The 16,976-nt window shown below is 40.3% G+C and overlaps 1 protein-coding gene across 1 annotated transcript; it reads left to right on the forward strand.

The window, feature by feature from the left end:
- Positions 1 to 3,750: 3,750 nt before the first annotated feature.
- On the forward strand, positions 3,751 to 14,202 carry LOC130904851 (metalloproteinase inhibitor 2-like). Its single transcript, XM_057817924.1, has 5 exons — positions 3,751 to 3,934; positions 11,216 to 11,295; positions 11,374 to 11,476; positions 13,363 to 13,490; positions 13,582 to 14,202. The coding sequence occupies exons 1-5, from the start codon at positions 3,814 to 3,816 to the stop codon at positions 13,777 to 13,779; spliced, it is 630 nt and encodes a 209-aa protein (XP_057673907.1). The 5' UTR covers positions 3,751 to 3,813; the 3' UTR covers positions 13,780 to 14,202.
- The last annotated feature ends 2,774 nt before the right edge of the window (positions 14,203 to 16,976 follow it).

Genomic DNA, 16,976 nt, shown 5'->3' on the forward strand with positions numbered 1-16,976 from the left:
ATTTTTTTAATTAAATCGTTTTGTAATTGTATTTGATGTTACACACAAAATGTCTTACACTCATCCAGAGTCTTTAGTTTTGGCTTAAAGTGGAGCTGTCAAATTTATCGTGTCAAAGGCGGTAATAACATTAAAATATTTAACACAATTAATGCATGCGCTGCACCACCCACTCACGCATTGTCGCGTTCAATCTATAATGGCAACGTAGTACGAATACATGGAACTAAAAGGCAACGTAAAATGAGTAGAGAGAATTTTGGCAGTTTTTGAAGCCTTTTTTTAATTGGCTAAAGCCTTACAATCCCTCTCTCAAAGATCAGAAATATCGTGGGGAAGAAAGGTAGTAGTTGATCTTTTTCTTAACACCCTATTTTATTTCCCAACGCTGAGAAGATATTTCAATTGGTACCATTACACACAGTCATGGTTGCACTTCCCATCATGCATTTCGGCAGAAGTTAAAATGGCTGAATTATCATTTACTGAAAGCCCATAAAAATCCACTAGATGGCAATATTTAGTCACAATTTACAAAGTCACATTTGTCCTTAAGAATTAAGTCTTTCTATCCTTGGATCCCTCTCACAGAAAGAATGTTAATAATGTAAATGCCATCTTGAGGATTTATTGTCATAATGAACAAATACATTACTTATGTACTGTATGTTGAATGTATATATTCGTCCAAGTTTTATTCATTTTTTTCTTAATGCATTGCCAAAATGTATATGATCGGGAAGAATTATCGGGAATGATTGGAATTGAATCGAGAGCAAAAAAAAAAGCAATCGGATCGGGAAATATCGGAATCGGCAGATACTCATACTAAAACGATCGGGATGGATCGGGAGCAAAAAACATGATCGGAACAACCCTAGTTTTAATGTATCATATTGATAATTATTCTGTTTCATTTATTAGGAGAAAGCAGCGAGGAGGAAGGGTTTATGGGGGGATAGAAAGGGAATAAGAGAAGGAGAGAGACAGAAAAGAAGAACAAACAACAACAATAAATACATTCAACGCCTACACTAACTATGAATATAGTAGCGCTATCGTTAGTAATTGTATTTCCGGTTGACCGAGGAGAAAAGGAGGGCGGGAGAGTCAGAAAAAGATGTGATTAGGTGGAGTGGAATGTGCACAAATCAGCAGAGTGAGGTGTACAACCCAGTATTATGTGAATCACTTGCAAGTGTGGATATGATGACATCCTATTCTATGCTGCTTTATCGCTAATCCTGGCACTGATAGTTTCTCTACTTGAGTGTGTCTAAGATGTGTGATAGTCCTGCAGACAAGTAGAAATGCTGCGCAAGGGGCCGCCGCAGTCAGTGGGGAGTGGGGGGGCAGTGGAGCCCCCCCCTCCTCCCGCACCTCCAGCAAGGGGGCCTGCGTGTCATCACCCCCAGGGACCCAGGGTGGTCCCCCAGACCATCCGCCTTGACGAAAGGGATGAGGAGACATGCCACCGCCCCCACGCCCGCCCATGACACCGCCCATCCACCCAACCCACTGTCCACCGCCGCAACCCCCAACTGCCACGGCATACCATGAGACCCCCACTAGACCCGGGGCAGGACAAGGTGTGGGCGACACCCCGCCGACCCATTGGGGTGACCAAGGAGGATGCCCGGGCAAAAAATGAGAAGGGGGAAGGCACTGGGCTTGGTGGGCCGCTGGGGGCCCCGTGGTGTGCTGTGTTGGCTGGGGTGCTGTGGCGGCGGCTCGTGGCCGGGTGGGCAGACGGGGTTGGGGATGGGCGTGGGGTTGGTGGTGCGTCCCCTTTTGCCACCCTCAAGGGCCGGTAGATGGGCGCACGGATGGCCCGGGGGACCACCTTGGATTCTGGGGGGGGCTCCCTTGCTGGGCTGCGGGAGGAGGGAAGGGATGGGCTGCGCTGCCCCCGCCCTCCCTCCCCGGGGCTGGCTGTGTGGGGGCCGTGGCCCCGTGTTGGCGCCCACGTGGCGTCTCCGCTCATCTGCGTGGCTGCTGCGTGCCCGGCGGGGCTCTCATGTGGCTGGATGTTATTGGGTGCGCTCGGGCGGGGGGTCCCGGTGCCGGGATTTGTGATGGGACGGCTTAGGGTCGGTCGCCAACGTGCTTACACTCACAAGGGATTCACACGTTTACTGGTTTCTAGATCACATAGATGATTTGTGTACACTCTACCCCTTTCTATCACTTAGCTTATAGACTCCCCCACCTCCTTCCCCCTCTTTCCCTGGTCAACAGGCCCCCCACATGGTGTCAACCGGAAATACATTTAGCTGACAGCAGCACCAACATATTGGTAGTTAGTGTAGTTAAGCATTCAATGTATTTCTTGTTGTTGTTTGTGTTTCTTTCATATTTTTTTGTCTAAGCTTTTCATATCTCCAGTGCTCTTTGCTGTGTGCTCTTGTGTGGTTCAAAAATACTCCGCACATGCTGAAAATGAGAATGCCACTGCCACCCTCTCAGCAGATGTGCAATTACACTTTCTAGTTTAGCAAAAAAGTATGTTCCCCCAGGTCACATGCGCCACCCCCAGCATCACTCTGCGCCCCCCTGGGGGGGCCCGCCCCACTATTTGAGAAGTACTGCCATAAAGAAACAGTGTGGGACCCACCTACCACCCAATTATCGTCGCTGACTGGCAGCCATTGCCCAGCACCGTGATGGGATGTGTGGAGAGGTTAGTGTAGTGTATGCATTAAAATAGGAGAGCCCGGCTGAGGGCAGTGGGACCGCCGGATGAAAGTTCTTCCCAGCCACACCCCCGACCCCGGCAACCCACCCCGCATCCCCGAACGGGCGCTACACAGCGCGCCGTAGAACAGGGGACGACCCCATCTTACCCCCAGTGGAGGACAACAAGCCCCAGCCCAGCTCACACGGGCCCCAGGAGGGCCTGTCGATGGACCCGCCGATAGAAGGGCAGCTGCAGTTGCCGCAAGCCCTGGCAGACGGGCGGAGCTAGCGACAGGCCCAAGGCATGGAGGCGCACCCAACCACCCCAGCCCTGGGCTGAGAGGGGAGCGCGGTATGGTACCAGGGAACTAGCCCCCACCCCGACACCCAGTGCCAGGAAACGCAGCCCAGGTCGGGCCGACTCGGGAGGGCACTGAGGTTTTTATTAGAGGTGGACTGATATGGCATTTTCAAATGCCGTCGGTCGGGCTGGTGTGTGAAGCGGGGCTAGGCGCGTCCCACGGCTGGGGGAGCATCCGCCCACCCCTCCCCAGCGCTGGAGCCGTGGGTCCACCTAAAAAAAAATTTCTGCCAATTGCCGTTAAGCCGATATTTGAGGTCGAGACACTTGTTTTTTAGGCACGTAGCTTAAAAGGCAATTTTAAAAAAAGCTTACTTAAACATTTAATTTGGTCCTTAGTTGCTAAACTAACAAATGTAGCACTTCTTTTTATGATTTTATACACTCCAAAAGAACAGTTCATTATTTTTTCATTTTTAGGTTAAAAAATATCTCCTACTGATGATTTCATGGTCTAAATCGTTGATATGATCATCCATTACTTGTGGATTGATCATGGCAGTACTTTCCCAAATCAGACAGTAAAAGAAAAAAAATAGTTGTTTGAGGTACCCTCCTAAGTATTTGGCCACATCCAAACTACTTCCCGTCCACGCACACGTGTGACTGGTCATGAAAAGGTGAAAAGAGTCATCGTGACGTCGCCTGTGGGCGGATTCTGCCGCCGTGGATAAAAAGGCCGGCTGGAGCGCAAAGAAAAGCAGTCTGTCGCTCACACGCAACGCAACTCCTCCTCCTTTGCTTTGCTTACTTTCACTTCTCCTCAAGCGTCGACGATGAAAAGTTGTGTTGCGGCCGCTCTGGTGCTGCTGTGCGCGTGGTGGCAACAGGAGGGAGCGCAAGCCTGCAGCTGTAGCGGCTTGCACCCTCAGCAGGCCTTTTGCTATTCAGATGTTGGTAAGTTGAACATTTTTCAATGGCTTTTCATGATAAAGGAGTTACAGCTCTTTCATAGGCCCTTTTTAGGGCATTCATATGCAATCTATATTTTAATCTATTTTAGGGTGTTATTGGGGGTCACAACCAAAGTGTATTTATTGATTTTATTGTATTATAGGGATGTCAAAATTATCGCGTTAACGGGCGGTAATTAATTTTTTAAATTAATCACATAAAAATATTTGACGCAATTAACTAGGGCTGCACCTATCAAATATTTTAGTAGTCGATTAATCAGTAGACTAGTTAGTTCGAATAATCGAGTAATCGGATAAGGAACATGAAAAATTAAAATACCTGAGCTGAGCCTCAAACGGTACAAATTGTTTTTTTTTTTAAATGAGATGATACAATAAAAGAACAATTGGCTAACTTACATAGAAAAAGTCAGCTAGCTTAAATGATATAAACTGCTAAAGATTTTTTTTTTTTTTTTTTAATGCTCCTAACAAATGGTTCAGACACATTTTCCCACAAAAAACGGCTGAATATACAGTGGGGAGAACAAGTATTTGAAACACTGCCAATGGCACTGTACCTATAAACTAAATTATGAATGCATTACAAAACATTAGCTCAAACAAAAACTTAGCTTACATTGGTCTCAACAGGGAGCAGTTGGATTCAGCCATGTGAAAAGAGGGAGACCAGAGGGCAGTGTGTCCACTCTAATCAATTAAACTAAATGCAAACACTTTCAAAATAAACCATTACAATGCCACTTTAATTAAACGAATACTCGAAGCAACAAAATTTAATTCGAAATTTTTTTCTAATCAAATACTCGAGTTAATCGATTAATCGTTGCAGCACTACACTTATCGCACATGCCCCGCTCAAACAGATTAAAATGACAGCAGAGTGCAATGTCCGCTTGTTACTTGTTTTTTTTGTGTTTGGCGCCCTCTGCTGGCGCTTGGGTCCAACTGATTTTATGGGTTAGTACCATGAGTGAGCATGGTGTAATTATTGACATCATCAATGGCGAGCTACTAGTTTATTTTTTGATTGAAAATTTGACAAATTATAATAAAACGAAAACATTAAGAGGGGTTTTACTATAAAATTTCTATAACTTGTACTAACATTTATCTTTTAAGAACTACAAGTCTTTCTATCCATGGATCACTTTAAGAGAATATTAATAATGTTAATGCCATCTCGTTGATTTATTGTTATAATAAACAAATACAGTACTTATGTACCGTATATTGAATGTATATATCCGTCTTGTGTTTTATCTTTCCATTCCAACAATAATTTACAGGAAAATATGGCATATTTTATAGATGGTTTGAATTGCGATTAATTACGATTAATTAATTTTTAAGCTGGAATTAACTCGATTAAAGATTTTAATCATTTGACAGCCCTAGTTAAAATATTTGACGCCATTAACGCACGTGCCCCGCTCAAGCAGATTAAAATGACAGCAGAGTGTATTGTTCGCTTGTTACTTGTTTTTTTTGTGTTTGGCGCCCTCTGCTGGCGCTTGGGTCCAACTGATTTTATGGCTTTCAGCACCATGAGTGAGCATGGTGTAATTATTGACATCAACAATGGTGAGCTATTAGTTTATTTTTTGATTGAAATTTTTTTTACAACTTTTAATAAAACGAAAACATTAAGAGGGGTTTTAATATAAATTTTCTATAACTTGTACTAACATTTATCTTTTAAGAACTAAAAATCTTTCTAACCATGGATCACTTTAAGAGAATGTTAATAATGTTAATGCCATCTTATTGATTAATTGTTGTAATAAACAAATACAGTACTTATGTACCGTATGTTGACTGTATATATCCATCTTGTCTTACCTTTCCAGTCCCATATTATTTACAGAAAAATATGGCATATTTTATAGATGGTTTGAATTGCGATTAATTACGATTAATTAATCTTTTAGCTGTAATTAACTCGATTAAACATTTTAATCGTTTGACAGCCCTATTTATTGTATTATTATTATTATTATGAATTAAAATTTACATTATATATGGCGAAAACACTCAGGTGACTTGAAGTTCCACTCTGAGACCCATAATTTGGCCAAATTTCAAAATTTTCCGATATGCATGTGTGATACATCATTTTTAATGTTTTTTAAACAGCAAAACTCTATCTGGAGGTGAGAGGACACGAGAGCAGAATTACAGACGCCACGACTTTAACAAGATATTATCGCGTACTTACCTTGTTTCAATCCAAAAACTCCATGTAGCATGTATCACTGAGTGTCAAGACACAGCTGTGAATGGCCACAGCCGGATTTTTGGGGGATTTTATAGGTGAAACATGGTAATATAACAAGGGTCGCGAGCAGAAATTGCAGACATCAAGGAGTGGTCGAGATTTTCTTTTTCATACTGTATACTGTAATTACCCTTTTAAAAAAAATTTCAATTTTTCTTTGTTTGGATCGATTATTTATCAAACATATCAAAGAAAATGCGACAGTAACAAAAAAAATACAATTAGGCGATAGTTATGAGGCACATATCCGTGACTTTTTTACAGACGCCAAGTTTTTTCATTGTGACATAATTTGTTTAAAAGTTTAAAATATGCAAGTGAATAATTTTTTAAAGTTTTTTTTTTTTTTTTTCAAACGAAATATTAGACATCAATTCATGATTCTAAGCTAAAAATGGAAGACATTTCGATAATAAATATGGTTACTTACCTTCTTTTATGGCTAGGTTGAAACAACAGTGGTTGCGCGACGTCTGTAAATGGAGGTTTCCAGGGTAAGACGGACAAATTAAAAATAGTGAAAAACATGAGCATTCACTTCCGGCCCTGCTCCAACTTGACTAGACGCATATGGGGCGCCGTTTGTAAAGCAGCACATGCTGAAAATTACGACAACATTTTCTCACATTTAGCGCCACACAGTGTTTAAAATGGTGTGAAATTTTTAGAGTCACTTTCTTTTTTGCACATTTACCACATTATTTAGCAACTTAAATATTTATTTTTAAATAAGAAGTTTTCGACCTGATTGTTTAAATCCAGAACTAAATATTTAATTTAAATCTTAAATTTATATCCTATATCCTAAATGTTAAATCAGGAAACAATCGGAACTAAATGTCAAGTTCAAAAATAGACCCTTAAGTAGACATTTGTAAAATTACCCAAAAATAAGGAGAAAAGACACTCAGTTTTCTTGGCCAAGGAGAGCAAAGAGGGACTAAACAGAGGAATGCTACATTACGCTGTATAGTCACCAAAATTGATCTAAGGAAAAACCCTCCTTGCTCTTTTTATTAGGGGTTTGTCCTAACACAGAAAGGGTGCCGCCCTGAAGGGAGGGGGAAAGCAAGCTGGAGACACCCATGTGATTTTGGTTGGCTATGTGTGAGCATGTAGGTGGAACTAACTAAATACACGTGTGTAAGCAAGGGCACAGGTAAAGTGGTCAAAATGACCCAGACACTTCAGTTATGCAACGCCATGGAAGATGTCCTCGAATGGAAAATTGTCCTCGAAAGTCTAGACCAAAGTCTAGACGTCAGGTGCTGAAGATGTCCCGGAAGGTCTAGTTACGCAATGATGCGGCCATGAAGCAAGGCAGTTGTCATCCCGACCCTCTTTACTCTTTGTAACACTTAAACATTATACTACAACCTAGTCTAGCAAGCAATAATCATTTACTGGTTATATCAATAAGAACAAACATGGCAATATGTATTAGGTATGTATGAGCACAAGCAAATATTCAATCAATCAAGCAAATATTCAATCAACCTTCGATAATTAACTCAACACTAAATATTTAGCTTAATTTGCAAATTCACATGACTGGAAGTAACAAAATAAAAGCTGGTGGAGCAGCTCAGACTGTCTGTTTACACTGCTTGAAAATGAATAAAACAATGGTGGCAGTCTGCTCTTGGACATGAGTCATTGAGATAATAACAATATATAGGTAAAATACATATTTAGGAGAAACTATTTAAAGAGTATTTTGTGTGCTCCAGCTTTTATTTTGTTACTTCCGGTCTCCAGTCATGTGAATTTGCATATTAAGCTAAATATTTAGTTCCAACCGTTTCCAGATTTAGCATTTAGGATATAAATGTAAGATTGAAAAAAAATATTTAGCTCTGGATTTAAACATTAAGCTCCAAAACCTCTTATTTAAAAATGAATATTTAGGTTGCTAAATAATGTTGTAAATGTGCAAAATAAGTGACTCTAAAAATTTCACACCACGTTTTCAACACTGTGTGGCGCTAAATGAGAGAAAATGTCGTAATTTTCAGCATGTGTTGCTTTACAAACGGCGCCCAATAGACGCACCCTTCCGATATTTGATTTAGCGCCGTTCATGTATGATTGTGCAAAGTCTGGCGAGAAGGATTAGCGTGAATTGTAGCCAGAGAAGTTGGAGACTTACTCAGCACTGCTTTCTCCATTCGTCCACTTCTCTTTTCTTCTTTTTTTTTTTTACAAGAGTCAGCATGTCATGTTTCCTTAAAAGGAGGTCTTCTGGAAGTATCTATTTTACTCCAATTTTGGATAAATAAGAGATCATTCAATAAATATGGATTTTTGGGCCCAACACTGTGAGATTCTACTTTTGGCTGCATTGGAGCTGAAAAAGCGCTTCATGCTATTTTTCCACGCTTCAGTCAGGAAGCTAGAAAGTGAAGCTTTCATCCCAGTTAAAAAAAAAAAAAAAACACGAGCAGGCTGTGAGGATTTGAAGGGGATTATCGTTGTTTTAATTCCAGTCTTCAAAGTGCTGACTGGCTTCCTCGGTGGCGCACGCACATCACATTCTTTCTTCGACTACTGACAGTCGTGTGCTGTTTCTGTCTTGACCTCAAATCATCAAAACATCTTTTGTTGTCACTTGGCCAAGGCATCCCATATATCGTATCGTTCCGATTTTTGTCGCCAATTCACACCTGTTCAACTTTTAACCTCTAAATCGAATCGAATCGTGGCCCTCCGAATCGTAATTGAATCAAATTGTGAGGGCAGTGCCGATGCACACCTCTAATGTACCGTATTTTTCGGACTATAAGTCGCAGTTTTTTTCATAGTTTGGCTGTGGGTGCGACTTATACTCAGGAGCGACTTATGTGTGAAATTATTAACACATTATGATATCATTTCACATGTTATTTTGGTGTTTTGGAGTGACACTGATGGTTTGCTAAACTTGTTAGCATGTTCTTTATGCTATAGTTATCTGAATAACTCTTAATAGCTATGTTACGTTAACATACTGGCCACGTTCGCATTTTTTTGTTCATGCATCATGTAACATTATCATACTGTACTTATTCAGCATGTTGTTCTATATTGTTTTTTTTTTTTTTTATTGCCTTTCAAGATGAAATATCTGTTCTACGTGCTGGATTTTATCAAGTAAATTTCCCCCCAAAATGCGACTTATACTCCAGTGCGACTTATATATGTTTTTTTCCTCTTCATTGGACATTTTATGGCTGGTGCGACTTATACTCAGGTGCGACTTATAGTCCGAAAAATACGGTATAGTGTGTCTAGCGGTGGTAAACATGTTTTTTTTCTCTTTAGCAACTGTCTGTGTTGAGAAAGGGAGTGTATGTATAATGTAAAACTGCTACAAGTCATACACACATGCTTTTTATGGAAAATAATTCAATTATTTTGGTTCTGATGGTAAAAATGTTGAGCTGTGCTTGGTAAATTTTGTGTCCTGATCTTGGCTCGATATGCAATGTTGCTTTAGCCCAGTGCTTCTCAATTATTTTCTGTTACGCCCCCCCCCCAAGGAAGACGTAAATGTTTCGCGCCATCCCAAACTCTGCGGCCACTGTAAATAGTATCATTTGTCTATATTACTATTATAAGTACACCTCTGCCTCACATTGTATCCATTTTTTTCTATTAGAGAAAATAACAGATCAACTTATAAAGTATAACTTTATTAACATTGTTTTTTTGTAACAGAAAACACTTAACACACATCAATTTGCCTGAATTAATAAAAAAAAAAAAAAAAATCACATCCAAACTGTAAAAATACACTCAAGGTAAATTTTTGACCATTTGATACTGAAAAATAAAATCAGTAAATAAGAACAAATTCAAATTGATTAGAAACATGAACTCATGAGGACAATATACCAAAAAAATTGACCGAAAAAACAAAACTGAATCGAAGAAGAAGAAGAAAAAAAAGTGTCTTTGGACAGAAGGACGGTTTTTATTTTTGCTGCTCACAGTATCACCTCCAGTTAGCAATGGTGTGGGGTTATTTTGGCACTGAGCATGCTAACAGTGCTCACTGGTTTACTGATATAACACTGACAAAGCGGAACAATTGTTGGCAATATTCGGCGCGTTTTCGCTGAAAAATAACCAAGCGGCTTATCAATGAGATTGGGGTCTAATGTCTTTAAGTGGCGTTCTAATTGATTTGGCTTCTGGCTGTCCGCTATAATCATTTTTAGACACAGTAAACAGTGGTCTTTCCTCATCTACCACTGTATTAAATGTCAAAGCCAAAAGGCAAACGGCCCGAAAGAAGCGCATTCTCGGCGGCCGAGGGAGAACCTTAGGTGAGGGCGGTCGTCGTGATGATCCCAAGCCGAAAATGGCACTTCTCGGCCGGACACGTGAGAACCGGAGAAGACAGTGGGTCGCTGCGTGAGTCCGGCCGGAAAACGGCGCACAGCTCGAGAGGGGTCTGGCTGCAGCCCGCCTCTCTCAATACCCTGCGCCGCTTGTCTCAGTACTTGGGAGAGGTGCACAGCTCTCGACTCCAGCTCTTCATGAGTCTCTTCCCTGTGCTCTTGCTTACTTCAAAAATACTGCGCGCACTTTGAAAATGAGAGCGTCACTGCCACCCACTGGGTGGATGTGCAAGTACACTTTATTCTAGTACGGCAAAAAAAAAAAAAAACATGTTCCCCGAGGTCACACGCGCCACCCCTGGCATCGCTCTGCGCCCCCCTGGGGGGGTGCGCCCCACTATTTGAGAAGTACTGCTTTAGCCTTTGAAGGTCTGTGCTGAGTGATCATCGCACACTAAACGTAACTTGTAGCATTAGCATAGCGTTTGTGTGTAGCGCGGTGAGTGTCGTTTTAAACTCTTGGAAAACTTTTGACATACAGTTCGTGGCGTCCGTGGTGAGTTTAATTATTGATAAGAATGTACTTTTTTTCCTGCTGAGTGTGTATCATCATCGAGAAGACAGTGAATTAAATCGTCACAAACTTTCGCTATCTTTTTAGTTATGAAGGCGAAGGTGGTCGGAGTGACGGTGGACGGTGAACTTCCCGGATATATTAAGTATGACATCAACCAGACCAAGGTAAAATCAATCTTTTATGCTTATCTTGTATCTGCATTTAAGCAAATTTAACATATGTTTCACATGCTTGTTTTGCAGATGTACAAGGGCCCTAACAAGAATTTTGATGCTATCTACACGGCATCCGACTCTGCAATGTGTGGAGTCGAGCTGAATAATGGCACAGAGTATTTCATCATGGGTATGTACTAAAGATGTCGATCGGGTCCGATCACGTCATTTTCAAAGTATCGGAATCGGCAGAAAAATATCGGACATGCCTTTTTTATTATATATATATATATTAGGGCTGTCAAAATTATCGCGTTAACGCGCGGTAATTAATTTTTTAAATTAATCACGTTAAAATATTTGACGCAGTTAACGCACATGTCCCGCTCAGAAAGTATTCTGCCTTTTGGTAAGTTTTACAGCAAGGCTTTTTGTGCTATCCAACAGCGAACTCTTGTGGTCGCTTTGCGACATGATTTATTGTTTTCTTGCCAGTTCATTATGACTGCACGACGTCTCGGGCTGATAATGTTGTGCTTATATGATCCTTGGACAAGATTTGTCCGTAAGTATGGTTGTTGTAAAGAATGTACATATTATGTTAGTAAGCGAAATGTTATATTTTTTGTATGAGACGCTTTTTGTTTATGTTTAGCGTGCAAAGCTAACGTTGTTGCTAATGCAATGCTTGTGTACTTTTTTTTTTGTAGTTTTACGACGGTCTAAAGAGGACAATGGTTTGAGGCCATTTTATTAATAAATCAGATGAAAAAGGAAGAAGTCTAATTATTAAGGCGTCGTTCACTAGCTGTCTAGATTTGGAAAAAGTAGACGCTTCGGAGTGAGGACAGCATAGACAGATTTAAATGACAGTAGAGTGAAATGCCCACTACAGTCCTTATGTACCGTATGTTGAATGTATATATCCATCTTGTGTCTTGTCTTTCCATTCCAACAAATTATTTTACAGAATATACATATAATTTAGAGAAAAATATGGCATATTTTATAGATGGTTTGAATTGCGATTAATTGCGATTAATTACGATTAATTAATTTTTAAGCTGTAATTAACTCGATTAAAAATTTTAATCGTTTGACAGCCCTAATATATATGTTGTTTTTTTTAATCAAATCGTTTTCTAATTGTATTTAACGTTACAGACAAAATGTCTTACACTCATCCAGAGTCTTTAGTTTTGGCTTAAAGTAGGGCTATCAAATTTATCGTATTAACGGCGGTAATAACATTAAAATATCTAACGCAATTAACGCATGCGCTGCACTACCCACTCACGCATTGTCGCGTTCAATCTATAATGGCACCGTTTTATGTATACATAGAGCTAAAAGGCAACGTAAAATGAGTAGAGAGAATTTTGGTAGCCTTTGAAGACTTTTTTTAATTAGCTAAAGCCTTATTACAATCCCCCTCTCAACAATTAGAAATATCGTGGGAAGCAATGTGGGGAAGAAAGGTAGTAGTTGATGCTTTTCTTAACACCCTATGTTATTTCCCAACGCAGAGAAGATATATCAATTGGCACCACTACGCACATTCATGGTTGCACTTCCCATCATGCATTTGGGCAGAAGTTAAATGGCTACAGTATCATTTACTGAAAGCTCAACAAATACACTAGATGGCAATATTTAGTCACAATATACAAAGTCACATTTATCCTTTAAGAATTACAAGTCTTTCTATCTATGGATCCCTCACACAGAAAGAATGTTAATAATGTAAATGCCACCTTGAGGATTTATTGTCATAATAAACAAATACAGTACTTATGTACTGTATGTTGAATGTATATATTCGTCCGAGTTTTATTCATTTTTTTCTTAATGCATTGCCAAAATGTATATGATCGGGAAAAATTATCGGGAATGATTGGAATTGAATCGGGAGCAAAAAAAAAAGCAATCGGATCGGGAAATATCGGGATCGGCATATACTCAAACTAAAACGATCGGGATCGGATCGGGAGCAAAAAAACATGATCGGAACAACCCTAGTAAAAACTTTTGGGGACTTACGGAACGCCATATACATTTTGATCTCCAATATTACAGGCAGACTGAGATCCAACGGTTCTCTGCACATCAACCTGTGCAGTTTCCTTTCGGTGCCGTGGGAAATCACCAAAGCCATGCAGAAGAAGAGTGTATTGCAGCAATATCAGATGGGCTGCGGTTGCACGGTAGGAACCCTAAAAATGGATGATTTGTTCTTATTGGTTCACTCCCAGTCTTTCTATACAATGTGAACATGATTGTTAAATTCTTGGCCAGATTACACGCTGCTCTTCGGTCCCGTGCGGCATCAGCGGCCCGGCCGAGTGCTTGTGGACCGACTACCTGACGGAAAAGAAGACCTTCGGCGAACAGGCCCGGCACTTTGCTTGCATCAAGAGGGGCGACGGCTCTTGCGCCTGGTATCGGGGGAATGCCTCGCCTAAAAAGGAATTCATGGACATTGAAGACCCTTAATTCCATTTTTTTATGAGTAGTGCAGTTTTATTTTTTTCCCATGGTGACAATTCAGCACTTTCAGACTCTAAAGCACTTCTGTACAAACTACTGCTTCAGCAAAAATAAATGAAATCCACACAAGTCAGTATTAAGCTTCGCTGCAGTGTTATTACTGTTTTTAACGTTGGACATTTTTTCCTGCTCTCCTAGTCAGCCAAATATATTTAAGGGAGTGATGGTGAGTTGGAAGTGTAAAGAAGGTTGATGCTGATTTTTGTAAGATGTCACAGCTATGCAAGTTAGCAATTGTTCTTTTGTCGTACTTCGATCCTCTTTTTTTTTTAATACCCTTTGTCGCTAAACTCAGGTATTTCAATTTCTCTTTAAATGCATGTATTGCTTGTGTGAAATTAAAGTGAAATTCTGCATAGTTTGAAAAAACACTCAAGAATTTTATTTTGTATTCACATTTAACGCTCTTTTGAAAGTGCAATCTTAGCAAGCCTATGTTTCACATATCCTAAAATTTAATCTGCAACACATTAAATGTTCCTAATATGATGACTTAATTAATTGAACTAACTAAGTGATAGATTAATCGATTAATTAAATAATCGATAGCTGCAGTTCTAGTTTGGAACAATATTGTAGTGTTTTTCAACCAGTGTGCCGCGGCACACCAGTGTGCCGTGAGAAATTGTCAGGTGTGCCACGAGAAATTATCCAGTGTTGAATTTTTTCACAGTGCCTTGCAAAAGTATTCGGCCCCCTTGAATCTTGCAACCTTTCGCCACATTTCAGGCTTCAAAAGTAAAGATATGAAATTTAATTTTTTGTCAAGAAACAACAACAAGTGGGACACAATCGTGAAGTGGAACAAGATTTATTGGATAATTTAAACTTTTTTAACAAATAAAAAACTGAAAAGTGGGGCGTGCAATATTATTCGGCCCCTTTACTTTCAGTGCAGCAAACTCACTCCAGAAGTTCAGTGAGGATCTCTGAATGATCCAATGTTGTCCTAAATGACCGATGATGATAAATAGAATCCACCTGTGTGTAATCAAGTCTCCATATAAATGCACCTGCTCTGTGATAGTCTCAGGGTTCTGTTTAAAGTGCAGAGAGCATTATGAAAACCAAGGAACAAGGAGAAAACTGATCAGAGATGCAGCCAAGAGGCCCATGATCACTCTGGATGAACTGCAGAGATCTACAGCTGAGCTGAGGTGGGAGAGTCTGTCCATAGGACAACAATCAGTCGTACACTGCACAAATCTGGCCTTTATGGAAGAGTGGCAAGAAGAAAGCCATTTCTCAAAGATATCCATAAAATGTCTCGTTTAAAGTTTGCCACAAGCCACCTGGGAGACACACCAAACATGTGGAAGAAGGTGCTCTGGTCAGGTGAAACCAAAATTGAACTTTTTGGCCACAATGCAAAACGATATGTTTGGCGTAAAAGCAACACAGCTCATCATCCTGAACACACCATCCCCACTGTCAAACATGGTGGTGGCAGCATCATGGTTTGGGCCTGCTTTTCTTCAGCAGGGACAGGGAAGATGGTTAAAATTGACGGGAAGATGGATGCAGCCAAATACAGGAACATTCTGGAAGAAAACCTGTTGGTATCTGCACAAGACCTGAGACTGGGACGGAGATTTATCTTCCAACAGGACAATGATCCAAAACATAAAGCCAAATCTACAATGGAATGGTTCAAAAATAAACGTATCCAGGTGTTAGAATGGCCAAGTCAAAGTCCAGACCTGAATCCAATCGAGACTCTGTGGAAAGAGCTGAAGACTGCTGTTCACAAACACTCTCCATCCAACCTCACTGAGCTCGAGCTGTTTTGCAAGGAAGAATGGGCAAGAATGTCAGTCTCTCGATGTGCAAAACTGATAGAAACATACCCCAAGCGACTTGCAGCTGTAATTGGAGCAAAAAGTGGCGCTACAAAGTATTAACACAAGGGGGCCGAATAATATTGCACGCCCCACTTTTCAGTTTTTTATTTTTTTAAAAAAGTATAAATTATCCAATAAATGTTGTTCCACTTCACGATTGTGTCCCACTTGTTGTTGATTCTTGACAAAAAAAATAAAATTTTATATCTTTGTTTGAAGCCTGAAATGTGGCGAAAGGTTGCAAGGTTCAAGGGGGCCGAATACTTTTGCAAGGCACTGTATGTCATCAGGTGGAGTTGTAGTTGGAAGGAAGGAGAAGGCAGAAAGTTCTCTGATGTGTGCAGATGAGTGAGGTATTGCTTGTGTTGCATTCAAGAACTGCTCCAAATTCTAGCCATCAGCCACCTTGCTGTCCGCGACAATGTGGACCCCAGCACGTCTACTATATAACATTTGATTAGACTTGTCAAGTGTCAATATACACAAAACTGTCCTTTCCAATTTATCCATATGTGACGACCGTCAATCCTCCCTCTGGGTTTTATTCCAACACATTATCGAGGACAGCAAGGTGGCTGATGGCTAGGAATCTGAGCAAGTCTTGAATGCGACACGAGCAGCTATCTAGCCATGGTGCCTTACAAGCTTAAAGGTCATCTCCAAATGAAACAACAGTCGCATCAAAACAAGTCGATGGAATTTTTTGTTCGCCTTCGTGAAAAGAGAAACAGGCAACTTTTTTGCCTGTCTGATAATTCTGAGCTTTTCAAGCCTGACTGCTAGTTAGCCTAACTGCTAGTTACTCAAGTTTCACACTGAGTAAGTATAAATACTAAAAATAATAATAATAATAATTAAATATACTGTACAGAAAGTAATTTTGGAACATTTTGGTGTGGTGTGCCGCGAGATTTTTTCCAATGTGAAAACGTGCCGTGACTCAGAAAAGGTTGAAAAACATTGCAATATTGTACCTTTTATAAAATGTTACAGTACATATGCATTTGGTTACTTACTATCAGCGTCTGCTGCTCCCTAGTGGGGAAAAAATGCTGTATGTTAGCACATGGTGGTTGTTTTTCTTTGAAATACGAGCCGTCATTAGGTGAGGGTTTTACAGTTTGCTTTGACTTGGGATCCAAATAAATCTCTTATTTCAAAACAATTACGCTGTCCTTTATAGCAACGACTGCATTGGGAGGCACTTGAGGGTGGTGTTAATATATTTTAAATAATATATCATTTTAGGGAATAGAATCTATACTCTAATCTGATGATTATCAAAGCAAGTCAGCGATATAG

Source organism: Corythoichthys intestinalis, chromosome 16 (assembly GCF_030265065.1).
Source record: "Corythoichthys intestinalis isolate RoL2023-P3 chromosome 16, ASM3026506v1, whole genome shotgun sequence".
Taxonomy (NCBI): Eukaryota; Metazoa; Chordata; class Actinopteri; order Syngnathiformes; family Syngnathidae; genus Corythoichthys; species Corythoichthys intestinalis.

Bases quoted from the DNA above. Each gene is read 5' to 3' on its own strand.
- LOC130904851 (XM_057817924.1), top strand. From the start codon at position 3,814: ATGAAAAGTTGTGTTGCGGCCGCTCTGGTGCTGCTGTGCGCGTGGTGG. The intron at 3,935-11,215 runs GTAAGTTGAACA...CTATCTTTTTAG, and splicing joins CTTTTGCTATTCAGATGTTG to TTATGAAGGCGAAGGTGGTC. The intron at 11,477-13,362 runs GTATGTACTAAA...CCAATATTACAG, and splicing joins CACAGAGTATTTCATCATGG to GCAGACTGAGATCCAACGGT.